The sequence below is a fragment of the Varanus komodoensis genome, unplaced genomic scaffold (assembly GCF_004798865.1).
Source record: "Varanus komodoensis strain SLA01 unplaced genomic scaffold, ASM479886v1 scaffold1, whole genome shotgun sequence".
NCBI lineage: Eukaryota > Metazoa > Chordata > Lepidosauria > Squamata > Varanidae > Varanus > Varanus komodoensis.
Window position 1 is genome coordinate 73,980,393 of NW_025335268.1, and position 24,825 is coordinate 74,005,217.

The 24,825-nt window shown below is 56.2% G+C and overlaps 2 protein-coding genes across 4 annotated transcripts in view; one reads left to right on the forward strand and one right to left on the reverse strand.

The window, feature by feature from the left end:
- The window catches only part of COPG2 (COPI coat complex subunit gamma 2), a 25,377-nt gene extending 14,175 nt beyond the window's left edge, over positions 1 to 11,202 (forward strand). For all 3 annotated transcript variants that reach the window (XM_044429016.1, XM_044429027.1, XM_044429036.1), the window contains 11 exons: positions 2,392 to 2,635; positions 3,686 to 3,761; positions 4,497 to 4,600; positions 5,061 to 5,186; positions 5,855 to 5,917; positions 6,142 to 6,281; positions 7,108 to 7,279; positions 8,596 to 8,693; positions 9,389 to 9,527; positions 9,923 to 10,021; positions 10,675 to 11,202. In XM_044429016.1, coding sequence (XP_044284951.1) covers positions 2,392 to 2,635; positions 3,686 to 3,761; positions 4,497 to 4,600; positions 5,061 to 5,186; positions 5,855 to 5,917; positions 6,142 to 6,281; positions 7,108 to 7,279; positions 8,596 to 8,693; positions 9,389 to 9,527; positions 9,923 to 10,021; positions 10,675 to 10,805 — 1,392 coding nt within the window. In that variant the 3' untranslated portion in view covers positions 10,806 to 11,202. The remainder of the gene's footprint in view (positions 1 to 2,391; positions 2,636 to 3,685; positions 3,762 to 4,496; positions 4,601 to 5,060; positions 5,187 to 5,854; positions 5,918 to 6,141; positions 6,282 to 7,107; positions 7,280 to 8,595; positions 8,694 to 9,388; positions 9,528 to 9,922; positions 10,022 to 10,674) is intronic.
- Positions 11,102 to 24,039, reverse strand: MEST. Its single transcript, XM_044429062.1, has 12 exons — positions 23,991 to 24,039; positions 21,142 to 21,296; positions 20,094 to 20,173; positions 19,917 to 19,994; positions 19,112 to 19,248; positions 17,725 to 17,783; positions 16,500 to 16,540; positions 15,619 to 15,689; positions 15,358 to 15,459; positions 13,247 to 13,323; positions 12,976 to 13,039; positions 11,102 to 11,675 (listed from the first exon to the last, which is right to left on the reverse strand). Exons 2-12 carry the CDS (start codon positions 21,293 to 21,295, stop codon positions 11,558 to 11,560), a joined length of 981 nt encoding a protein of 326 aa, XP_044284997.1. The 5' UTR covers position 21,296; positions 23,991 to 24,039; the 3' UTR covers positions 11,102 to 11,557.
- Positions 24,040 to 24,825: the final 786 nt, after the last annotated feature.

Here is a 24,825-nt window from a genome sequence, read left to right on the forward strand (position 1 = left end):
GGCAGTGGTGTAACCGGCAAGATCTGAGCGCAAGCCCAGTTATATTCTGCCGCCCCTGCTGCAGCGGCAGGCGCTCTTCCCCAGCCCGAAAAGGATGTTGCGCTTGAGAGGCTGCTGCCGTGAGCCACCAGACTGGATGGGCTTGTGTTTAAAGACTTTAATTAAATGCTTCCTGTGCTTAATTCTACTGCAGCTGAAGCCTAATTTGCACGCAATATTATTATTATTGTAAGAACATTTCTATGCCGCCCCTTGCCAAAGCCTCGGGGCGGCTTACAACACAATAAAATACAATACAATACAAAAATAACAAAATAAAATTAAAATTAATAATATAAAATAAATAAAAATATAAACGATATAAAAGAAGTTATAAAAGAAAAGTTATAAAAGAAAAGAAAAGAAGTCGCCCTGGCCAGATAAATAAGTAAATATTGTTAACAATTAAAATGACGTTTAAATAAAAAGGTCTTGGCCTGGCGCCGAAAAAGAAATAGCGACGGCGCCAGGCGGACCTCTCTGGGGAGCACATTCCATAGATTGGGCGCCACCACAGAGAAAGCCCTCCTCCGAGTACCTACCCTCCTAATTTCTTTCACGGAGCATCTCTGTAATTGTGCATGTTGCTCAGTGTGGCAGTGTGTTTGTTAAAGTGTGTGTTACACAGTTCTGTTTCCTCCAGAGGTTTATCTGCTGTGCCTCGGCTGTAGTGGATGTGAGCTTGTGAAGACCCCTATGGCGGCTAAGATTTTGATCCTATTTATCTGTTTGTTCGTTTGTTCGTTTGTTCAAAGTTTTTCTATACCGTCCCATTACTAAAAGTCTCTGGACGGCTTATAAAGAACAAAAACCATAACAACAACCTAGTCCTCATGTTACATTTAATACAGTGAAGTTGCCATGCTGTGGCCGTGAACTTTACTTCTTCAGGACGGGCCTCTGCAGGGAGGGATCGTGCATTCTGGAAAGCCTAGCTTCTGGAAAATGTCTAGGGAGCTGCAGAGGCTGAAGGGCTACAGGCAGGACAAACCAAGTGTCTCTGAACTGTCACAGAAGCCCTAAAATCAAGCAGAGCAACGAAACCACGACACCAAACAGAGAAGATCCAGGTTATCAGCTGCACGCAGGCCAGAGGGATCTTCCCACGCTCTCTTCTGCAGGCTCTGAGCACGTATCCATTATTCCCATGCCCATTCCTCTTGCTAACGAGCAACAGGAGGAGAAAAGTACCCCACGTCAGGGCATTGTAAATCTCGGCTTGTTCCCCGAAGGAGTTCCTTCAGGCGCGTTCTCAGTGCAGAAATGAGGGCTGCCATTTGCGCTGCGGTGTTTTTATTTGCAATAAATACGAGTGGAAATGGGGCATTTTAAACCATGCTGCTTCACAAGACGTTCTTGATGCGAATGGCACTCGTGAGTGGCGAGGGTGCGCCCGACCTTCCCAGGGGAGCCTGGCGAGGGTTTCCACGGCCTCCGGGGACAAGAGCCTTGCTGCTGGCTTGGAACCTTTCACGTTAGGATCGCCCATCATCTCTGCCACCGGAAGGGGTGCAAGGATCTTCAAAAAAAGCTGAGATTCCTGGCTGCCTGCGTTCTTCTGCCCTTGGGGTGTGGAACAGATGACGCCGTGCTTTCGGAGGCAGTTGGGAGGCCCCGGTGGAGATCGCACGGTCTCGACCAGAGCTGGTCAGCACGAAGCAGGTGTGCGAGTCCAGCTGGGCAAACCTACAAAGCACAGATAATCCAAAACCACAACACACCCTTTCACGTAGATTTGCATGGCTGCCTGTGGAAATTCGTCAGTCTGTCCCCTGCCTCCAAAAATGCGCCACACCCTCTGCTTGAAATGTATTTTTAAATTCGTTCTCCTGGGCAGCGTCGTCCGTGTGCCTGGAGGGCACCAGGCTCGGCACAGCTGCTGTGAAGGCTTTTCTGGACATCACTGGATTGCTTCTTTATTTATTTATTCATTTATTAAAACATTTTTATGCCGCCCCATTCGCCGAAGCCTCGGGGCGGCTTACAACAATAAATTAAAAGTAATTATAAATTACAATAAATATAAACATTAAATTAAAAATACAAAAATACAGTATAAAATAAGCCGCCCTGGCCAAATAAAATCCAATAATATTAACAGTTAAAATCCAACAGTTAAAATCCAACCGTGTAGCGACCCCGTTTCCTCCACTGCTCTCCCAGGAGTAGTTCAGAAATCGTTTGATCTCGCGCTCCGCAGGAGTGGCGGTCCTGCAGAGGGTGCCCGTTGGGCGTGAGCTTTGTTGGTTTGGCGCATTTAGACACGATGCCAGGGCAGCCTGGGGCCCCTTGACTCGGCTGGTGTTCCCGACCCCCCTTGCCGTGTCCCACTTCTCCCCTGCCCATCCCCAGGGAGGCTTTGAGTACAAGCGGGCCATCGTCGACTGCATCATCAGCATCATCGAGGAGAACCCGGAGAGCAAGGAGTCGGGCCTTGCGCACCTCTGCGAGTTTATCGAGGACTGTGAGCACACGGTGCTGGCCACCAAGATCCTCCACCTGCTGGGCAAGGAAGGGCCCCGGACCCCCTCCCCGTCCAAGTACATCCGCTTCATTTTCAACCGGGTGGTGCTGGAAAACGAGGCTGTGAGAGCCGGTGAGTTGGGCCGGCTGAGCCCCGGCCGTGGCTTGGCTTTGCATTCTTTGAATCCGGAAATCGAAGGGAAGGGGCCTGCCTGTTGTCACTCCAGACTGCACCTCTGGCAGTCTTTGTCCCGTGGCAGGTAGAAATGTCCCTCCGCAAGGATCTTTGGAGCAGGCGCAGGAGGCGGGCTGAAAGGTTAAGCTTTTCTTGTGAATGGTAAGCCTGAAGGAGCTGCCAAAGATCTTGCTTGGCTTCAGTCTCCCCCTGGCAGAAGAGGCTTATCGTGTCCCGCTGTGAGTCGTTTTCATTTCTGTCCTTTCAAAGACGCTCCTTTCAAAGGCTCCAAGGCCTGGAACAGCGAAAGGCCTCCCCCCGCCCCACGGGCCGGCCTCCACCCAGGCTGCCTCTCCGTTCATTCCCGAATTGGGTTATGCCTCTCGGCCCAGGCTGGACCACCGCTTCGGGCTGCAGGGGGCAGAGCAGCTCCGGTGTTCCCCATGAGGCAACGCCCAAGGAGGATCTCCTGCATGGAGGTGCCAGCACCGCAGGGCGGAGGTTTCTGTACAGTCTTCGCTGGGCACGCAGTACCTTCCCAGAGGCGTCTGGCCTGTTGAGGACCGTACACTTCTCTGCTTTGCCACTGCCCACTTGCAGGAGCCTGTCAAGGGGGCACGCAGTAACGATGCGCATTTCAAATAAAAGCAGGGTAAAGTAAATTAAGGTGCAGTCTGGTGCATGTGTAAACGGGAAGAAGGCCCCGCAACTCCCTGCGTGCCCCAGCCAGCATGGCAGAGGTGCAGTTTAACTTCTGTCCAGCAAAGCATCACCCACCGAATGCCTGCCTTGATTTAAGAAAAGCAAAACCGCTGAAGTCTGCTCCAGAAGAGGGAGCTTGTTCAGTCTGCCAGCTTGCCACGAGAAGGCCTCGCTCCCCGTTCCTGCTAGCCCTTCCCTCCACGGATCGGCCTCATATGGGTCCGTGAGGCGGCCGGGCCCCAGGTTAGCGTCACGATGCTCTGCTTGCTGCTGGCCACAGACTCGTCCCGTCTTTTTCTCCTTCAGCTGCTGTCAGTGCACTGGCAAAGTTTGGGGCCCAGAATGAGAACCTGCTGCCAAGCGTCCTGGTGCTGCTACAGAGGTGGGTGACCCGAGGCGGAAGAGCTTGGCCTGCTGCTCGCCCAGGCGGACCCTGTGGGTTGGTGCTGCTGGAATATCTCCGGAACCGGCTGCGGGAACGCATGCTGTTCTTGGCCTTCGGGGGGCGGGAGGGGAGGGGGCTGAAGGGAAATGCCGTGGGGCCGCTGCATCGAGTCCGGTGGTAGTGCTGGGCCATTAATACGCTTGCAAGAGCACGAAAACCAGCCGCCGAAAGGGTGCGTGTGGCGAGTCTTGCCGCGCTACGACAAAGCGAAAGCTGGCAATTTATAAAGTGGGTAAGCAAGCGGGGGAAGAGTCTGTCAGCAGGAGATGGAAGGAAGGGGAGGGAAAGGTTGTTTCGGAAGGTGCTGCTGGTGTGGTTGTGTAATCCACTCTTGCTCCTGTACTGCAGCCATTTAGTCCCCCCCCCACCCCCATATCCATCGCTCTGAAGGAGCAGTCAGGGACGCACGGGATATTTTTTCTTTCTTCCCGGGCACCTTCTTCCTGCCCTGCCCTGCCCGCAACGCGCACGGTCTCCAGGGCTCTCCGCTTCCCCCATCCAAGGAAGGCAAGGGCTGCCCCCGTGGTGCCCGTGGCCATCCTGTGAGCACGTGCACAAGTGGTGTGTGGACGCCTCCGGCGCTCACGGCTTGGGACCACCCTTCTGGGATGCCAGGCACCCGGCGCCAGTGCCCGGCCGTAACGGCCCCCTTGGCTCCCCCCCGCCGCGCAGGTGCATGATGGACAGCGACGACGAGGTCCGCGACCGGGCCACCTTCTACCTGAACGTCCTGCAGCAGCGGCAGCTGGCCCTGAACGCGGCCTACATCTTCAACGGTGGGTGCTGCCCGCCAGGCGTGGCCCGTGCGGGGAGGGCTGAAGGAAGCGGGCGGCGAGGCCCGCCGGTGTGCCAGGAGGGGCGCTGGGCCTGGCGCAGCCTCCCTGGCGCTGGCCAGCTCTTCCCCGAGGGGAAGCGTGTGTCTTCCTTGCCTGTTAGCCCGAGGGCAGGATGGCATTAGCTTAAAGCTGTCTCCTATTATTTTGCCTTTTGCACCCCTGCGAGGAGCCCAAGGGGCATGCGTGGCCCTCCCTTGCTGCAATAACCCTGCGAGGTAGGCTGGGCCGAGAGTGCGTGCCTGGGCCAGTCAGCCAGGGAGCTCCACGGCCCAGCGGGACCAGAACCTGGGTGGGCGGCCGCTCTTCTGACCAGACCGTATTCCGCGGCGCTCGGCGGCGCGTCCAGCTCGGCCTCTCCAGGCGGCCCTTGCCCTGAACGCTCCTCGTCTCCGTCCGGCAGGCTTGACGGTCTCCATTCCTGGGATGGAAAAGGCCCTGCACCAGTACACCCTGGAGCCGTCGGACAAGCCCTTCGACATGCGCTCCGTGCCGCTGGCCACCGCCCCCATCTTTGAGCAGAAAGCAGGTGACGGGCAGGGGCGCCGCACGCGCTCGGGCCTGGGGGGTTCGCGGGTCCTGATCTGGCATTTGAGGAAGCTGGGAGCTCTCCACACCCGGGCGTTTCTTGGAGGCACTGCACAGCGGCTGTCGAGTCGGGGCCAGCCTCTGGCATCACAGCTTGCTGCGCATGTTCTTCCAGCTTGGGTGCATTCCCAAGCAGCCTGGAGTGCTCCGGCCGAGCTGCCGTGGGGGCAGGACAAGGCTGGGAGAGGGTTTTTCAGGCTGGAGTGCCAGCTCCGGGTTTTTCGGCTTGCGGGGTCCTTCAGGGCCCCCAGACCCCTTTCTGGCGCCAGGGCGGTGCAGGCAGGAAACAGGAGGTGCAGCACCCTGCTGTGGGGGCCGGGGAGGGGGGGCAGCAGCCATTGCCTGCCTGCCTGCCTCTCTCGTCCTCTGAAGCTGAAGCACCAGCGTGGCCTTGGCCCTTCTTGAAAGATGCTTCCTGTGTGTTTTTTAAAGAAGGGCAGTGCAAGTGTTCTTTAAAAAAAGAACTGAGTGTGACCATTTCTACAGAATCGTAAAGTGGCCTGCCCTGGAGCATAGTCCCTCAGGGCTGTGTGGGATTTCTCTCCAACCAAAGATGCCTCGGCCTGCTTGGCCGGCCCCATTAACAGCGGCTGCTTGGTCTCGTTTCAGAGATCGCCCTGGTGGCCAGCAAGCCGGAGAAGCTGGCTCCCTCGCGGCAGGATATCTTCCAAGGTAATGAAGGCGCCCGAACCGCTGCAGAAGCGTGCTTTTATGACGCCTCCCCAACCTGGTGCTCTCTAGACGTGTTGGCCTGCAGCTCCCGTGATCCCCACAGCTGGCCAGGGGATTATGGGAGTTGTAGGCCAACACATCGGGAAGGCTGCCGTAGAGGTTACGGGGGAGATGAAGGTTGCCCACCTGCCAGGCTGACTCCAGGCCCCTGCTCTTCTGCCTAGAACAACTGGCAGCCATTCCAGAATTCAAGAACTTGGGTCCTCTCTTCAAGTCGTCCGAGCCAGTGCAGCTGACCGAGGCGGAGACGGAGTATTTTGTTCGGTGCATCAAGCACGTGTTCCCAAATCACATCGTCTTCCAGGTAAGACGAGCACGTGTGTCATTGAGCGATGGGACAGGCGCAGGGCGCCGAGCCGAGCCGGCCTGTGCCTTCGGGCTCCTGGCCTCGGGGGATGAACTGTAGATGGCCCAGGTCCAGGCGTGGGACTCGTGCTGAGCGGCCCTGGCCTGGCCGCTCTCGGCCTTCACCTTGCCAGGCCAGGGAGCTGCGAAGGTCAGCAAAACCGGAAACCGCCCTGAGGGGTGGATGCCGGCGTGAAGGGAGTGTGACCACGTGCAGTCGCGGGCGACCCTGGTCAGTCGGCGCTCGGCATGTTCCAGCCGCAGAGGCGCTCGCCCACATGCCCTCTTCTTGCACGGCTGAAGCGTGAAGGGGGCAGGCACAGATGACCTGCTGTCTGCGACGGCAGTGGCACGCGGCACACGGAACGGAGCCTGCTCGCCAGGGAGCCCTTGCGGAAGGACCCAGAGGGTTCGGTCTCCCCGCCTGCTGACAGCCGGCCGTGCCAGCCCCTGGGCCCCGGCCCTCTGAGCCACCGCTCTCGCCTGGCCGACTCGAGCACTCGGGTCTCCTGGCCTGCAGGAGCACGTTCGCACAGCCGCTTTCGTGCTCCTCTGGCAGCCGTGCTCTGCGTGATGCAGAAGCCGGGCAGCCACTGGCTTTCGGGCAGCCGGGGTAGATTTTTAGCCGGGGTTTTCCTTCCGTTGGTATCTGGGTGGGACGAGGGAGGGGCGGTTATTGCCCTTGAAAGCGCAGCTCGTCCTGCCCGAGTCCTGAAGGGAAGGGCGGGCTGGAGAGCCAGGCCACCAAGAACACCTGGAGTGCCTTCCTGTGCGCCCTCTCCTAGTTTGATTGCACAAACACCCTCAACGACCAGCTGCTGGAAAAGGTGACCGTGCAGATGGAGCCCTCGGAAGCGTTCGACGTGCTGCGCTGCATCCCAGCCCCCAGCCTGGCCTACAACCAGCCCGGCATGTGCTACACCTTGGTCCGGCTGCCCCTGGACGACCCCACCGCAGGTACTGGTGGGTGGGACCGGCTTCCTCCCCCACAGCCGCTCGGGGAAGCCCTCGGAGCGGGCCCCAGGGACACCGGGGAGCCGGGGGAGCGCAGGGCGCCCACTGTCCCGTGGCTCACGTGCTCCCTCTCCTGCTTTCCTGTTATGGCGGGAAGTGGCTACGAGTCGTGTGGCGTTGTAAAGGACTGGCAGGAAGTCAGAGGCGCCCAAGCGCGTGTCTCGGCGGCTCTCTGGACTGGAGCAGGGTGGGCCGGCCGGGACACGCAGGCGCTCTGCCCCCTGCAGCACTGCTCGGCCACCGGCTTCTCTCCGCTGGGGCCGCTCCGGCCTGCTCACGCGGCAGCTGCTCCAGGCACCTTGGGCCAGGCGTGCCTTCACTGGCCGTGCTTGTTGCATTGCCTCTCCGGCCTGCCTGCCTGCCAGGCGCCCCCTCCGTGGCGTTCGCAGAAGCAGCGTAAAATGGGAAACGGCCACACGATAGGAAGACATGAGGGTTGAAGCAGGTACATTCAAAATAGAGTAAAAGCCAGGAAAGGAGCAAGATGGAAGCCAGCAGCCCTTCCAAGATCGAAACCCAGAATTCCCCTGGCCCCAGGCGGACTTCTTTCGGGAAGGCGCTCCCCAGCAGGGGGCCGCCACTGAAAAGGCCCCCTCGCCGGCAGCGTCCACCTTGGCGGAAGGGCCCCCAGTGATGATCTTGGGGTCTGGGAAGGGTAGATATGGAAGGAAGTGGGTCTGCAGGTACCCTGCGCAGCACTTCCATGGGGGCCCGGCAGCCGCGGCAGATCCCAGAGCGCTGGCGTACTCCGATCCCATCTTCTGGTCGCCCTTCCCGACCTCGCTGGCCTCGTGTCGACCAGCGGACGTTTCCGGGCCGTTTTCAAAGGCAGTGCCGTGCGCGATGCCTCCCGGGCACCCGAGCAAAGGCTGCCAGCACGTGGGCGACCGTCGCTGGAGACTGCGCCCGGCACGGTCGCTGGCTGGGGCATGCATGGGGCGGCCGCCCCCCTCGCGGAGTCTCTTGCTGTGCGGGGACGGCTGAGGGCAGCCAAGGAGCTTTCCCAGTCGGCGAGAGGCGCGGCGATCCGTGCTTGAGCGCGGGGGCCACGTGTCCCTCTGTGCCTCGCTCACCCAGCGACTGCGCAGCACGCCGGTCCGTTGCCTCTCCTGCTTGCAGCTGGTTCCACAGCCGTCCTCCGCGCTGTGTGGCGGCTGTCGTTTCACCCGCCTGCCTGCGCAGTGGGGTGGGTCCCACATGGGCCGCTCAGCTCAGCTCCCTCCTAATGGGGTGCTTCATGCCCGTTCTTCCCACCACAGTCGCTTGCACGTTCAGCTGCACCATGAAGTTCACCGTCCGAGACTGCGACCCCAACACCGGCGTGCCGGACGACGACGGCTACGGGGACGAGTATGTGGTAAGCCCGGCACGGGGCTCGGGGAGGGCAGGCCCCAGTCTGTCACCGTGCGGAGCAACTGCATAAGGGACTGTTGGAAACCTCGCCTTTCATGAGACGAGAAGCGATACAGGAACCGTTTCAGCTGCAGGCTGGTTCCTGGGAGGTTCCCGCCCTTGCTTGCCACTCACTTGAGCCCGGCTGTGGGGTCTCAGGGTGCCAAGTTTGCTCCCCAGAAAGCACGCTAAGGGACAGGGGTTCCGCTTGCCACACCTGGGGCGCTTCAGGGCAGGAGGCCCCCGGCAAGAGAGCTGCCTGGCCAGTGTGTGCGGGCAGCTGCCCGTCTGGCCCCGCTCCGGCCTGAGAGGCACGCTCGCGAGCAGAGCGGGGCAGAACCTGGGCTAGGCTCCGAGGAGTGTGCTAAGAACAGAGCACCCCTGCCTGGCCGGTGAACAGGTTGGGGGGGCAAGCAGTGGGAGGAGGAGCCCTCCCTTTCCCCTTGGAGTAGAACCTACGTGGAGCACAAGGGAGAGGGCAGGCACATAGGGCTGAGAGTTCTTTCCGGGGCTGCTGGGGCCCCTGGCGCCCCACTGGCCGGGGCCTGCCAATGCCTGTCCCGTGCCCTGCAGGTGGGTTGGCATGCCGCCGCTCAGGTGTGCCGCCTCCCTCTGCAGGCCAACCATGGACCCGGGTGCTGATGCAGCTTTCCCTTCCAGCTGGAAGACCTGGAGCTGACCCTCTCTGACCACATCCAGAAGGTGCTGAAGCCCAACTTCGCAGCGGCCTGGGAGGAAGTGGGGGATGATTACGAGAAAGAGGAGACCTTTGCCCTCAGCACCATCAAGACCCTGGACGGTGAGGGACTGCCCGCTTTTTTAGCTGGCTCGAGTGCCAGCGGAGACGAGCCGCACACGTGCACATTAAACTAGTTCTGAGAAATACCGTCACGCTCCCAAGTCTCCTCTAAGTTTTGGGGTTAAGATTTTCTAACTGGAACTCTAAGCACTGATGTATTTAGGCACCTAAGAGAGAGGGGAAATACAGAAGAAAGTTTAACCCTTTTAACTAAAGGGCTAAAACTCTCCATTTTAGCTAAAGGGCTAAAATGGAGGATCGGATCTCCTTATCGGAGGCAACCCAGACTGAACAAGGCGCCGGTCTCGTCGTCGCTGTCCTGTCCTTTTGGCCGCTCTGCGTCTGGCCATGCCCTGGTGCTCACCCCAGCTTTTCTTGCAATGCTTCCAATGCAGACGCCGTCAACAACATCGTGAAGTTTCTGGGCATGCACCCATGCGAGAGAACAGATAAGGTGCCGGAGAACAAGAATTCGCACACCCTCTACCTGGCTGGTAAGACTCGGTCACAGAGACCGCTCAGTGCTGATATTTGAGCTTCCCTGTGCCCCAGAGAGGGAATCATGACAAAAGCTGGACTTGACCCCCAAACTCCTGGCCTGGGAACGTGGTGGGAGCTCCTTTATCAGAGGGGAGGCGCAGGGTGGAGCTGGAGGCAAGAGCATCTGCTACTCCTGGTTTGCCCCCGGCGCTCTTCAGCTGGGTGATGCCTTCCCTCCCCCAGTTATGACTAAAGGCCAGGCTCTTCCCTATCCAGCTTAAGCCAATGGCTGTCTTCGACCGCAGCGGGCAGAGAAGTGGCTCTCGCTAAAGGTGGGAGGAAGGCTTAGAAACTGCTCACTAGAACACCTGGGCAGCCCTTGTACCGTTTCAACAGTGCCCGAATCAGCGCCTTTCCCCTGCTCCCCGTGCCACGATCGCTCCGAGCACCTGGATGGTTCCCTGTGTTACCAGCAGCATCCCGTGCAGCTGCCTGCCGCTCCCCCACTCGCCCCCGGCGCTCTGGCTGCGCATGCCGTTGCTCCGATCCGCCCCACGGTGTCCCTTGTGCCTTGCCCAGAAGCGGCCACTGTGTCGTTGGCCACGAGTGCCGTGGGCGGGGGGCTTCGTGCGCTGACGGCAGCAGTGACGCCCTCGCTTGCTCCCAGGTGTGTTCAGAGGCGGCCTGGACGTGTTGGTGAGGGCCAAGCTTGCCCTGGGAGACGGCGTGACCATGCAGGTGACCGTCCGCAGCATCGCAGAAACGCCAGTGGACGTCATCTTGGCTTCAGTTGGCTAAGCCGTAACCCGTCAGGCTGGAAGCCGCTCGGCTCATTGCTCTCCCGGAAGGCACTCGGAGGGTCTAAAGCGCTGCATGTTCGTGCCCCCCACCCCCCGGCTCGGTCGGTGGATTCTCGCGATTAACGGGATGGCAGTCACCCTGGCTTCTCCTCCATGCCCCGGGAGCTGGGCTGTGGCCCCCACCCAAAGCCCCCGTTCCTCGTCTACATTCCTGTATAAATTATCGTCTCTGTGCTGCCAGTAGAGCCGGGGCGGTGGGTAGAGGGTGGTCTCTCGTTTTTTCAAGAGCTCAGCTTTTCTTGAATTGACTTTTATTAGCAGAAAATAAACGGGGGCCGTCTCCAGCATCGGTGCCTGTTTTAACTGGTGTGATGAATAAAAGACATTCTGTAGTAGCTGCCTGAACAAGCTGCAGTATTTCACGCGGCCCTTTCCCCCCTCACTGGATGTCGGCGAGTCTGTCGCGCCAGCAGGAGCCGGCAAGCAGCGGGCGCAGCTCTGCATGCTTCGGAGGCTGCTTCGGGTGTCCACATTGCGGCGGGGGGGAGAGACAAGTGCTCTTTATTCTTCACATTTGTCGTTGGCCCCGTCCCCCCCCATGCTCATTCGCATGGGTCAGTCTGTCCCCACATGAGAGTGCCATGGGCCAGGACTGTCGTTCGGCGAGGCAGTCGCGGCGGCGGCCTCCGACTCCCTGCACAGAACAGCTCTGGCAGCGGCCGAGCCCCTCGTGTGAGGAGCACGTGTGCCTCAGAATGAGTTGATGAAGCTCAAGTAGGCGTTCAGGAAACCCAGGGGGTCCTCCAGCTGCGGGTAGTGGCTGATGTGGTCGTCGAGCACAGACACAGTTGACATGGGGAGCACTTGCCTGCGGGAAGACAGCGGGTGCTCTCAGGACCCCACAACCACGGAGCAGCGCACAGTGCCCTTGCCCCTAAAAGCGAGCGGCGCCACGAACCTGCTCTCCTGCCGCCTCGGGGGGCCACAGCTCATCTGGGTCAGGAAGACAGCTTCTCCACCCATGTGCTGGGCGGCACAGGCACAGCACCATTCTAAGGAAGATGCCCTTCTAAGAGGACGCCCCTCCTACTTAAATGGGGAATTGCATATGGTATAGTCCTTCCTGAACTGCTTTAGACTGTGGGTAGAGTACTGTGCATTTGCTTGCTGTGAGGAAAGAGCACAGCAGGAGCAAGGCGAAGGAAAGGGCTGCGTCCAAACTTAACTCAATTTAAGTACTATTCCTTTCTGTGGGTTACCATTATGCCAGCGCATAAGATGACCCCGGAAAACCAAAAAAAGCAAAGCAAAACTTGGGGGTCATCTTATATGCCCGACATACAACAGGCAGCCCAGAATATCAGACTCTCCAAAACACACACACACACACACGCACGCACGCACGCACGCACGCACGCACGCACGCACGCACGCACGCACACACGGTATGCTCAAAATTAAAGCATCCCACTGGGGAAACTGCAGACCAACTTGTCCCTCTGAAATTGTCCCCTGGACCTCCAGCACTTTCAGACTGTCTTCTGGAAGCCTCTTGGTGCACCGTGCCCCCCCCCCTTTGCTTGCCATTCACAGTAGTCTATATGGGGACAGAAAGATCTACGAGGAAGTGGGTTGTCCTGGAAAGAGCAGATCCCTTGCAACGTGGCTCTCCCTAAAGGGGCAAGGCAGCGGCCACACACGGAAGGGCAAAAGCGCCAGTCCATCTGACCATCGCCCAAAGAGGTGGCCGACGTATTTAGGTGGCTTTCTTTGTCACGGACGCCCCTGAACCAGGTGACATCTCTGCCCCGCATTAGCCATGGAACGCAGGGCTTTGGAAAAGGTCTCCTCTGCTCCTACACTTGCCTTGCAATGAAGTGGCCACGCTTTTACTGCAAGCAAGCAAGAGGAGCTGCTTTGCCCAGCGCACAGGGCCCTGAAGGCGGGAGCCGCACCTGCTACATCTCTGCCTCACGAAGGTGTTGAACAAGGAGCCTGGCGGGGTGGGATAGACAGGTGGGCGACAGCCACTGTGGCGTTTGCTTAGAGGTCCTCGCGGCTTCAATTCGGGCTCCCTTTGGCTTCCGAGCCGAGGGAGAGACAGAATACGTCTTCCAGGTAAGGCCCCGAGACATTGTTTGGCAACCTTACGGCTGCAGCAAGCTCACCTGTAGAGCTGAAGAAACTCCGGGTACGGATTCACAGGGTCCAGAGGGCCATAGATCAGATGCACTGCAAGGGAGGAAGGCACAGGTTTGACAGCTGGGCTGCTGAAGCGGAGACTCCTCACCGCCCCCCACCCCCGGCCCAGGTTCCAAATCTGTCCCCGCAGGTGAGAGCACCTGCCCACCCAGCGGCACATGCAGGCCCTTCCGGCACCCAGCAACGCAGCCGTAGCCCGGCACAGGCGAACGGGAAAAGCACCCGTGTCCTACTCACAGGGGACAGAGGTAGATGCGAGAGCTCCAACCCAGCGCTCCCTGTGCTGCTGCCGCTGGTTGATGAACTGTAAAATGCTGCGGAACAAAGTTCATCTGTAAAAACCAAGCCAGAGCCCAGAGCAAAAGCCACAAGCTCCCAGCCTCACCTTGTCCAGGAATCGCCTCCGGGAAAGCCTGTGGCCAGGTACACACACACACAGCCGGCACTGCTCAACGTTTGCCTTGCGGGGTGAGCGTCTGGCCATGTCATACAGCAGCCTTCCCCCAGCCTGGCTCCCTCTGGACATTTGGACCTGCGGCTCCATCCTTGACCGCTGGCTATGCAGGTGGGAGCCAAACGTCCGGACAGCACCACGCTGGTGATGCTAAGCGCAAGCCACACCTAGCTGCGCAGGTGGGGGAACTGTCGCCTAGAAGTAAAGCATCTCTGGCCATGAGCTGGGACAGGGACGCCTCCACGGCAAGTCGGGCCGCAACCATGAAGGCGGAGCATCTCCACAACTGCCTGGCTCCATGGCGAACCCGAAAGAGTCGCACCGGGCTCTCATGTCTTCCACTGTGGGTAGGAGAGGCGCATTTCCCATGCATTTCCCATGCGCTCCCATTTCCCATGCGCTCATGACAGGCATGAGCGAAACGGAACATGGGGTTGGCCTGATGCAGGGAAAGACCCCAGGCTCACTGATCTCGGCAGTTACACCGACAGGCAGCAGCTTGCTGGGCCGGGGTCTTTCTTTCACAGCCCTACTTGAAGAGCCCAGGGGCTGGATTAGGGCCTAAAAGCCGCACCAAGAGACGGCCAGAGTGTGTGACGTGCACAGTTTTGGCATCAGGTAAGCGAAAAAAGCAGGTCAGAGGATCCTGAAAAAGCACGCTTGCAAGAGGTGGGGAGCCAAGGCTCAACCGAGATGCTCAGTGCATTCTTGCGAGCGGCCCTCCAAGAACCTCTCTTGCGTTGCACCAAGACCAGCTTTTCATCCAGTTCCTTCCCTGAACTCAACACGGGGTTATTCCAGACAAGAGTAACACGACCCCGCAGAACTGCTCATTTGCCGCCACCATCGGAAAGCAAAGCTCGATCGCTGAAACAGGATAACCCGGGTGCCAGATCCCCTTCGCTGCAGTGAAAGGAGGACCTTCAGCTACAGAAAGGCCGAGTCACGGCCTGGAATATGCAAAGCTCTTCCAGCGCTCAGATGGCACACGTAACAGTACATGCTGTGTTTCCCTCAAGATGGCTGAGTGAGAAGGGCATCAACTGCACAACTGGCTGAATGGCAGCACCAGCCTAGAAACCCCAGGATTCGGTCACATGGAGTAACTGACTCCGCGAGGCCTAGCTGATTGATTAAGGAAGGAGGACGCACCGCCAGTCAAGGAAAAGTAGCACCTAAAAGCATCAGAATGTGGAAAACTGCTCTCTCTCAATGTATGTATCATAAGATAACTTGTCACAGATAAATAAAAATGCCTTTAAAAGCCAGATGCACCTCTGTGCTTGGGTGCTTCTGCCTTTTGAGCAAGGCTGACTAATGATGAGCATGTGGCCCAGGCAGATTCAAACCCGGAAAGGCCCTCCATTTGGTCTTGTGGTCCCAAGCCATGAAAAGCTTTATAGGTCAAAACCAGTAATTTGAAACTTACAGGTTGCCAGCACAAGTGGAACAGAATCAGTGTTCACAGGACCCAAGCCCGGTGCAGGTATCAGCCAGGTGGCTGACTTTGCACAGCTGTGGCCTTCGAAGGCAACCTCACACACAGCCCATCCCAGTGATCCGTCCCTGTCCCCATGAGAACCCTCCTCTTGAAAACAGAAGCCCAAGAAACAAGCGCCTGCCACCGTGTGGCTCTCGAGGTGTTCTTTAGGCAAAAAGGAAATGATTTCCGCCCCAGAGGGCAGTGGCTGCGTCCAATGTTGCGCCTGCTTAGAGTTGATCCACTGAAATGAATGGCACTTGTGTCAGACTAACGCTGGATGCAACCCCAAGGCGCTTTCACGGGGTTTAATGACCGCTCCTTGCATGCAGCTTGCTCAGCTCTTCAACGGTGAGCAAGAAGCGGTTCCCAAAACATCCGTTATCCTGACGTTTCTCATTCGGGGAACCTCACCTGTCGATCACCAGGTTTCCGTCATTCGCTCGGACTGCTGTCCACATGTCCCAGTATTCCGCCTCTGAGGGCTGAGTGTACGGGCCAAAGACCGTGGCAAGCCTGGAAGATTCCACAAGGCTAGTGTTAAATGGACGCTCAAAACTGGACTGCATCTTGTGCCGTTCAAATGCGCTTCCTTTTCCTCAGCTCAGGAAAAGCTGTAATACCATCGGAAGCCCCCAGTTCCGGAACGGCCCGAGCATTCAGAATGGCACTCACCCTCTGGCAAAGAAGAAGTAATTTGACAGTCTGGTAATAATGGGCGAGAGCAGCCCCCCGTCCTTGAGAATCTAACGAAAAGAAAGGGAGAGATGACTTGTTTAGGACCTGCTGCAATTTGCCGGAGAAGGGAGAGAAGGATGCAGAGATGAGTTCTATGGGAAACAAAGTTGGATAGGAACTTCAGCTGCTTGACGGTGTGATATCCTGATTTCAGCTTCTCTCAGCAGCTGCAGTTCAGCATTTCCTCCACCAGCTTGAGAGTGTTGTCTTAACTGCCTGCCTTCTAAAGGCTGGGCTGCACGTGACTCCAGGTCTCCCAAGACTGCGTGCAAGGAAGGCCCAAGACGCAAACACCCCCTAACAGGTAAATACACGAAAGGTGGGCAGATTTCAGGCATCTAAGCAGAATTCCCAAAATCCACTAACTGGAGTCAGAGACAAAACACGCACACTTAGAACGAAATGATATTGAGCCCAAGACTCACTTTGGTAGCAGACTTGAACAGAGGTCACAGCCACAGCCACACAGAAACACACAACTAATCACTCCAAGCTTTATTTATTTCAAAAGTATACTTTCTTTTTGTGGGGAAGGGGGGATCTTGCTGCTGCTACTTTTGAACTATTGGGAGCCAAAATCTTTGATTTGGATCATCCACCGATAGATCTAGAGCCATCTTCTGCCCACCCCTGAATACACAATTAAAAAGATACTTACATACAGGGGAAGCTTTTCAATGCACCTTCAACTCTCATTTTTCATTTATTTGCCTAATGTGTTTTCTTCATCTCAACACTGGCTCCTTTTCTGTGTCTAAACTAGGTATCCATTTCTTGCAGCATGTTTAGGATATTTCTCCAAGAGGAAAACCACTCACCTTCTGGATGAGTCTTGGATGATGAGTTTCTGGGAAAATACCTGGAAGGGATTCCAAAGAAGGGGGAGTCGTGAGTGACAGTTTCATCGCGATTCTTCTCCATGCCACGAAAGCAAGCGGCATCCAGGGGGGCCCACCCCAAGCCTGAGCAGGAATGCTCAAGCCTGACAGTGCGAGGGTCACAGTCTAGTAGTGGGGACACGTTTTGTGCTCCAGAAGTCCCAGGCTCAGCCCCAAACATCTCTGGGCTGGAGCACTGCCGACCATCAGATGAGCATGGGCCACCCCGGCACGACCCCGTTCAAGGAGGCTTTCTTCCCAGGACCAAGGAAAGCCAAAATTGGCAGCTAGAAGACAGGCCCGGCCAAAATAAAGGCAGCCTTTCAAGCAGCTTAGAGAGTCAGAGCACCTCTCAACAAAGAAAGCCGAAAAGGTCTGAGGGTCTGTAGGTTTTGGGAAAGGCAACTGGGGTGTGCAAGACAAGGCTATTTAGCCCATTAATCATGCTGCAGAAAATGTGGTATTAGGACATGAGGTCGCCAAATGAAACCGATGTGCAGTAAGCAGAGGACAGACGAGGAGCGATTCTTACTCACAGGGTGCACCATTAATGTATGGGAGCCACTGACACGCGCAGAGGTGACTGCCATATGCAAGGGGGCTTCAGGAGGGGATGAGGCCCACCCATGGAGTGGGAGAGGCTGGAACCTCTGTTCAGGGGCAGGAGACCCACAAGCCCCCGTCGCGGGGGGCCACGGCGGAGAGCGCTGCTACCTTCACGCTGAGCTTGGGGGTTCCTCCAGCAGCACCTGCCTGGCCCCGCTGGAGTCTGGCTTCTGGACTAGGCAGCCCTAGGCAGTTTTCGCCAGCAACAGGCCTCCTTTTCTCCGCGTAACGAGTGAAATAAACCACTCCAGGCCCGTCTGCAGCACCTTCCACAAAGGCAGGTGGCTGGAGTCTCCATCCAGGGGGCAGCTCATATCGGGCGGCCAGGTGCTGGGGGCACCTGGCAGGTGGTCGTCGGACATGGTTTCTTGAGGGGTGGCTGTTAAGTCTCTTACAACTGAGGCGGGGGAAACCCAAAGGCCTGGCACATGCATTAAGCATTTGTGGCTGAGCCCCCCGTGCTGGACTTCGGGGGCTGATCAGCAGAGCTCTTCTCAGGCCTGATGCTTTTATTTTTGAAGGGAAACGGTGCGAAAGCTCTCGGCCATGAACTCCTTACCTCCGTTGGAGAGACACAAACTATTGATGAGAACGTGCCCGGTTTTATTCTGTTCGTACCTGAGAACAGAAAGCGCCACAAGGCAGAGTTAAACTAGCCTGAAGCTGGTGAAGGGAGGTGGGGAGCTCCCAACAGGAGGGCCTCTTCTGCTGTGAGGTGACCTTCCCAGAGAGGACTGCAACGTGATGGGTGGGGGATTTCTAGCACACCTCCTGCTGAACAGACCATGGGCACCACATACTGGAGCCAAGGAGCACAGAGAGAGCACCTGCCCAACCGCCACTGAAAAGAGAACAGCGGCCGCTGAACAAACCTTCCATCTGCACTGAAGGAGGGGCCCCAAGGGGGATTTTGCACTCTTCGCTGGGCCTGCCCAGGTTCTGATCGGGAGGTTCTGAGCCCGAAGGCCAAGCTCAGAGAAGCGGTTACGAGGTGCTCTCAGGTGGTGGGCGGTGACCACAGGGAAAGGCCAAAGTTAAAAGGGGGCGAGTCCCAAATTTCTAGCCTATTTTAGCTTACAGCTTTTACAACCAGTCACTGAACCTGGTAAGAGGCGAGCTCATCTTTTAGAATAGGGGGGAAGTTCCACAATTCATGGTGGGGGAGGAAACGGGTGTGTCGATCTGGGAAATGCAGGGTGCAAGAGCTCACCCTGGACGTGAGCTCCTGCACCCCCTTCAGAAACCAAACAGCCTTTTGGACCTTCCAGCATTTTTCAGAGATGCGCTCTGCTTGTAGCACCCTGGAATACAGGGCAAAGTGGGTTTAAATGCGGAAACAGCCCACGTCTGGACAGAGAACCAGTGAAGGAGAGAGCTGGCCCAGCTGCATAAATATGCCAATACGAAATATAGATTCCCGTATCACTTTTATGATCCCGGCAGATAGTAAGTCAGGGCCATTGATTTGCTGCACCTCAAAGCTGCCCAACGTCTCAATAGCTCAGCCGGGAAGGAGAGAGAGTGGAAAAGGCGAAGGAAAAGTACGACAGGAAAGCAGCCAAGCAACTAGTCTTAAACCTAGATGCGAAGACACTATGAGCTGGGAATATGGCTCCAGTTTTCCGAGTCTCCCTTCGGAATAAACAGACAGCTCAGCCCAGACAACGTATAAAGGCTGTTCTCTTACAAACTCTGCAGCCAAATAAAATAAAATAGCAGGCAATGGCACGGACTTTGAACCTGCAAAGCAGCCCTCTCAGCGCTTGTGCCCCCCGGTGTCGCTGCAGCATCGTGGGAGCTAGCACACCTGCAGGCTGCGAGGCTGGGGAAGGATAACATAAACCGTCGCGCCCCCCAAGTCCAGCACAAGCGTGGGAGGGCTCGGGGCTTCTGCAAGCGACGGAGGGTGCCACAGACAAGGCAGAGCGGCAGCGGCCTGCAGTAACCTGTGAAGCAGCTCCTGCGCGACGGTGTCCCCGTAGTCGTGTGACAGGAGGTTGACACGCTGGTCCGAGAGGCCCAGGTGGCTCAGCAGCCCTTCCACGATGCTGGCTTGTTCGAAGATGGAATACTGGTGAGGCCTCTGCATGGAGAGCAAAGGGGGACAGAGCCGCGTGAGAGCCCCGAGGGACCTCGGCCGCACAGCCATTGACGCCCGGCTCATACGACCGGCAGCGCACTGCCTGGGTGCTTCTGAGCTGCATGCCCCCCAGCCCCATGAAGGCGGTCCAGTGACTTGCCATGGCGGGCAAAGCCCCTCTCTTCAACACGCCGACTGTTGGCACACAAGGTGCTCTTTTTGGCAGACTCGAACGGGGCCGACCAAAGCTTGCCATGAGCCCAAGGGCCAATTCCGAGGGCGGGTGGGGTCACAGGTCAAAAGGAAGGACGCAAACCCAAAACCATCTTCAGATCCTAGGTTAAAGCTCAGTCAGAAATGAAACTTTAGCGGAAGCATCTCAGTCTCTCAGAAGGGAGATGCAGAAGCCAGGAATCCGGCAAAGGACTGGCCGATCGGGAAGGGAGCGGAAAGGGGCAGTGACCTCCTGCAGAACCCCTGGGGCTGGACTGGAGCCCAAGCAGGCCAAATCCAGAAATCCATTACGGGCCAGAAGTCTGACACCCCTGCAATTGCACTACTGTGCGCTTGAACTGGGATTTCCCCCCTTTAGGTTTGCACCGTTTGTTCTTGCTGTCATTCTTTTTTAAAGGAGAAACTAAGCAGCACAGTTTCTTTCGAGATTTGCTTACTGGTTTGTCGCTGAAGCCAAATCCTACAAAATCCAAGGCAATAACTCGGTGAAATCGTTGAGTCAGCCCTTCCCAAATCTGCCATGAAGGGAAGAAGAAAGGGGGAAAGCACCCATCAGTTCATCGGGAGGTCTCTGCAGCTGACCTCCAATACAACATTTATCCGCATTTCCTCACCTTGTACCAATCATAACTGGACGTCGGGAAGCCGTGCAAGAGAACCACGATGTCGGAGCTGCCGACTGCACCTGAGGAATCTGACAAGAGGAAAGACCGTGCACGAAAAGGACTTGTATTAATTTGCCGCATTTCTACCCTGCCTCTTCCTCCAAAAACCTTAAGGGAATGTACAAGATCTCCCGTGCTCCATTTTATCCTTACAACAACCCTGTGAGGTAGGCAAGGCTGAGAGCCCAAAATCGAGACTTGAAGCCTGGTCTCCACAGTCTAACCGTGACCCCACCTGTCGAGACACAGCAAATTGCCAGTTGGTACAATAAGCCGAAATGAGTAGCCATGTGTAGCCTGGACAGGACAATACACCTGTACGGTATGAGGCTGCTAAGCCAAGAGGGTGGCTGACTGGAGACGGAACCTGGAGGGACGGGTGACGTGCCTGATGCCGCCTCATCCTGGAAGCTAAGCAGGGTCAGGCCTGGTCAGAGCTGGGATGGGTGCCCCGAGTGTATGATTCTATTGTTGTTGTTGCTGCAAACTGCCCAGAGAGCTTTGGCCATGGGCAGTATAAATATATAATAATAATATCCACATGCATTCATGCACCAACTCTCACGAGAAGTCAAGCTATCGAAAGTTAGGAACTGGAGCACATTTGTTCCCCCCCCCCCCCCACCGGTATCAGCTGTCCCTCATTTCTCTGGAGGAAAGAGGGACCCGCAGACGCTTTGCTGTGCTGGGGGCAAAGCCCCCTTTCGCTGCAAGTGGGACATTAACACTTTCGTCAGCCTTCCTTCCTTTCCTAACCACATCCCAAAAGAGCCAGGGATGGTGGTGCTCACGCTCGGATGGGCAGGGCCTTTTTCAACAGGCACCCACAGAATATCGTTGTTTCTATAAATCTGACTGCAGCTGCCTTTTTACAGATTTTAGTTACTCTATCATTCACCACCATGTAGTTTTTGCAGCCCTTCTATCGCAAACAGCCTCAGGTATTTTACAGAAAAGTGGGGTAGACATTTCAGAATGTTTTTAAACGAGATAGAACCTTTGTAAAAGATGTTCTTTTTCTTGTATGTAAAGTAACTCCCCGATGATCTCCATGAGTGCAGAGCGGGTGACAGCTTGGGGGGCGGAATGTGCAGGTAAACGGCAACGAGCGGCACAGCCAGGAGGCCCACCTGAACCCACCACTCTCTCATTCTAAAAGGGAAAGCCAAACAAACAGCAAAGTCAGGCGTGTAGCCAGCAGATAAACGAGCCGGCCCGGTCCCTAGTTCTCGCTCTGATGTTCTCGGAGGTGCTGAGCGTTTCATAAACCAGACGTGGAATGTGATTAGCATCATACACTAACCTGTGCATTTGACTTCCAACATTATAAACTCTAAATGATTTAGCTCCACGAAAGAAAACCACTCAGATTTTCAGTTCTGACACTGGATCTGCTTGCACATAATTACAACTCACTGGCTAAAAACAGTGTTGCCAGGCATGAGGAGGGACTCTCTGCAAGGCGCCCGCCTCTCCTGCATGTACCTTTTCACGGACCATGGCACATGATGTCCAAACCACTGGTTTGTTTAGGGGCTTGACAGCCCAGAGTTTGACCCATGAACAAGCCATGGCTTAACCACTGGATTGCTGAGCACCTAAACCACGGAGCACACCTTGGCCCCCCAAATCACCCTCAAGATGGCACAAGGCCGTTGAGAACTCCAGATGCCTGAGACCGCATGATCAGACTCCATGTTACTACTCCCTATAGTAACTACTCCAGGTGCTCAGTGGCAGCAGTTATATAACCAAAGTGGGGCCACTAAGAAACAGACAGGAAGTGTCAGGTACTCCTTCGATTTGGCAAAAGCAGGCAACTCTTTCCCACTTAATGTTTTACAGTGAGTCACAGTTGTCTATACCCTATTCATAGTTTGACAGAGAGGATTGGACAAAGAATGGAAAATAAGGAAATCCTAGCAGTGGGGTCCCACCAGGAACCCAGCTTTCCCAGGGTGAACAAGAAACATAGGCAGGTCAAAGCCAGAATTATCCTTTTCTTGGGAATCAGGTGATCCCAGAAAGGTAAGCCCACGTGGCACCTGTTGCACTCGATCTGGACCGCTTCTCGCTGATGGTTCTCCACTTAAGAACTGGCTCAGTGGCCAAAGAACGCAGATTGTTGGGGGCACCGCACCCCATCTGTGGGTAAGCCCATCCTGACACCATGTGCGGACCGTAAGTGTCTGACGAGCATCCTCTGTGGGGCCGTTGTTCTGGGCTGGGGGCGAATGCACCACCCCAAAGCCATCCAGTTGGACTGTAAGGACAGACACGCACCGCTGTTGGGGGCGGGCAACCTCCTCTAGCATTCCGGTCACACGGGGGCCGCCGGCTGCCCACAGGAGCCCCACGAGTAGGACGCGAGTCCCACAGCCTCTTTCAGTGCTTGGGGCCACAGCCTGAAGCACGTGATGCATGGCACATCCATTCAGGGAAAAACCCCACTGAGCTAAGGGTCTACTCTTGGCAGCCCCCGCCAAGCTATCGCCCTCCAAAGTTTCGGACTCCCAGCATTCCCAGCACTGGCCATGCCAACTGGGATTGATTGGAGTTGGAGTCCGAAGGAGCTGGAGGGCACTTAGCTGAAGCATGTTGTGCATTGGTACATAGCAGGTAATGATCTTCCCGTACGCCAAAGGGGGTACGATGGGGCATTTGGAGGGCCAGAACGCTATTCCCACTCCAGCACATTCTCTATTTCTGAGGTCAGAATAAGGAAGGAGGAACCAACTGCAGCAAAGTCCAGCTAACAAAAGCTGCAGGCCAACCTCTCCGGCAAAGATTTGCTTAACTCCAATTAATTTTCCACTTTTTAACTGCAGGGGCCTCAACTTTCAATAAAGCATCTAATTCCTTGGGCAGGCGAAAGGGCAAGAAAGAGAACGAGGGCATCCTTTCCCAGCTTGTTTTTTAATGAACGATTTCTACATTTTTAATGAAAATAAGGTTTCTACTTTTTAAAATTCAGTATGCCCTCGTCCCACCTTTGTTGGGTTGTTAAGACTTATGAACGAATGTCCCAGGGTGGCAAAAGCAAGAAGTGCATTTTCTCATGGGAAAAAAATCTCTCTCTCACGTACACCCCACCCCCAAAATCAGATTAAAGGCACAATCCTAAGCACGTTTGGGCAGAAATGGTTCTGCACGTCCCATGCAGGCTGAGACTTCCGGGGCTTTTTCTGTCCAGGCATAAGACACCCTGGGGGTCTCCAAATGCCTCAGTGCGGCTTACTTTCGAGTAAACATGTTCAGGTTTGCATTGCAAAATTCTCAAGCTGCCCCCGCAGGGAAAGCCAAGGCTCTTTCTACACCCAGGGAAGAAAGGAACGACTCCCCTCCCTATTCAGGGGGAGCTGAGGCCTTACCCCTAAGCCTTGCCCCCCCCATAAGGCACCCCCAAAAAACCCCCTCTTTTTCTCCCCCCCCCCGGAAGGGGAAGGAGCGCACCCCCCCCCCCGATCCCAAAACAAAGTCTTCCCTACGCTTTGCGGGAACAAGCGCCTCCAGGAGGAATCCCCATGCACTCTATTTCCGAGGGTGAGCCCCCCACCCCAAATCTTAGAAATAACCCCTCCCCCTCCCCCTCCCCCTCCCCCCTTAGGGCAACCCTTTCTTCCTCTTTTGTGTGCCCCCCCGGGGCAAAATAATTCCCAGGAATGCCCCCTCCCACCTGGCAGCACCCCTGCGGGCGCATGGAAAGAAAGAGAAAAAGAAAGAAAGAAACTCGTCTCTCTTCTCCCTTCCCCACAAATGGGGGGGTCTGCACCCCTCCGCCGTTTGCTCACTCGGGATGAGCCCCTCCCCCGACCCCTGGGACAGCGCGCATGCGCACTCGCTCACCTGAGGGCTGCAGGCAGGCGCTTCCCATGCTGCTCCTCGGGAAAGGCAAAAAGAGCTGAGGGGGCGCATGCGCGTTCACGGCGGCGCCGAACGACCACGCCCCCTTTACTGTCGGCCAATGGTTCTGCAACGGGGATCCTCGTGCCGTGGCTCCCCCTGCGCAGCCGCACGGAGACAGCACGTGGGCGCAAGCTATGTTTTATAAGGACCGCAGGGTGGCGGGTACGTTTTAATTGGCATTGTTAGCACTGGGTGGGAGTGTCGCCTAGGATCGAAAATATCGGGGGTTCAGTCCAGAGAGCAAAAAGAAAATGCACATGTTTGCCTATGATAATTTGCATAAATTACTCAAGATTGCTCCCTGAATGTATCTTTTTTGCAGCAGGCGGGAGAAAAGTTAGTAATGGGAAGTAGAAATGTATACGCTGAACTGAATCCCTTGCAATGTTTTTGGGTGTCGAGCACACCTGTCTACACACAAGCAAGCCCATTTTGTTACATGGGTCTTCCTTCTAGGCAAGAGTTGGTAGGATTGCCGCTTAAAGGGATTTACCTTTTTATGTCTCACTGAAATACATGAGATTCAGGCGTGTAGAGTTAGATGGTAACCTGATTCCTATGAGGCATGAATATGTATTGTAACTGGATCTGCACGAATGTAGGCAGGGCTGGAGTGAGGGTAAGATCAACGACAATAATCCAATATTTACCACATATATTATAGAAATATATCGGAAGTGCAAAGTGAGGCAGGAACAGGTACAAAACGTAAGAAAAGGGTTGCATTCCTGCATTTTTGTGTGTGATGAGGACTAGAAACTTAAAGCTGGAAAGG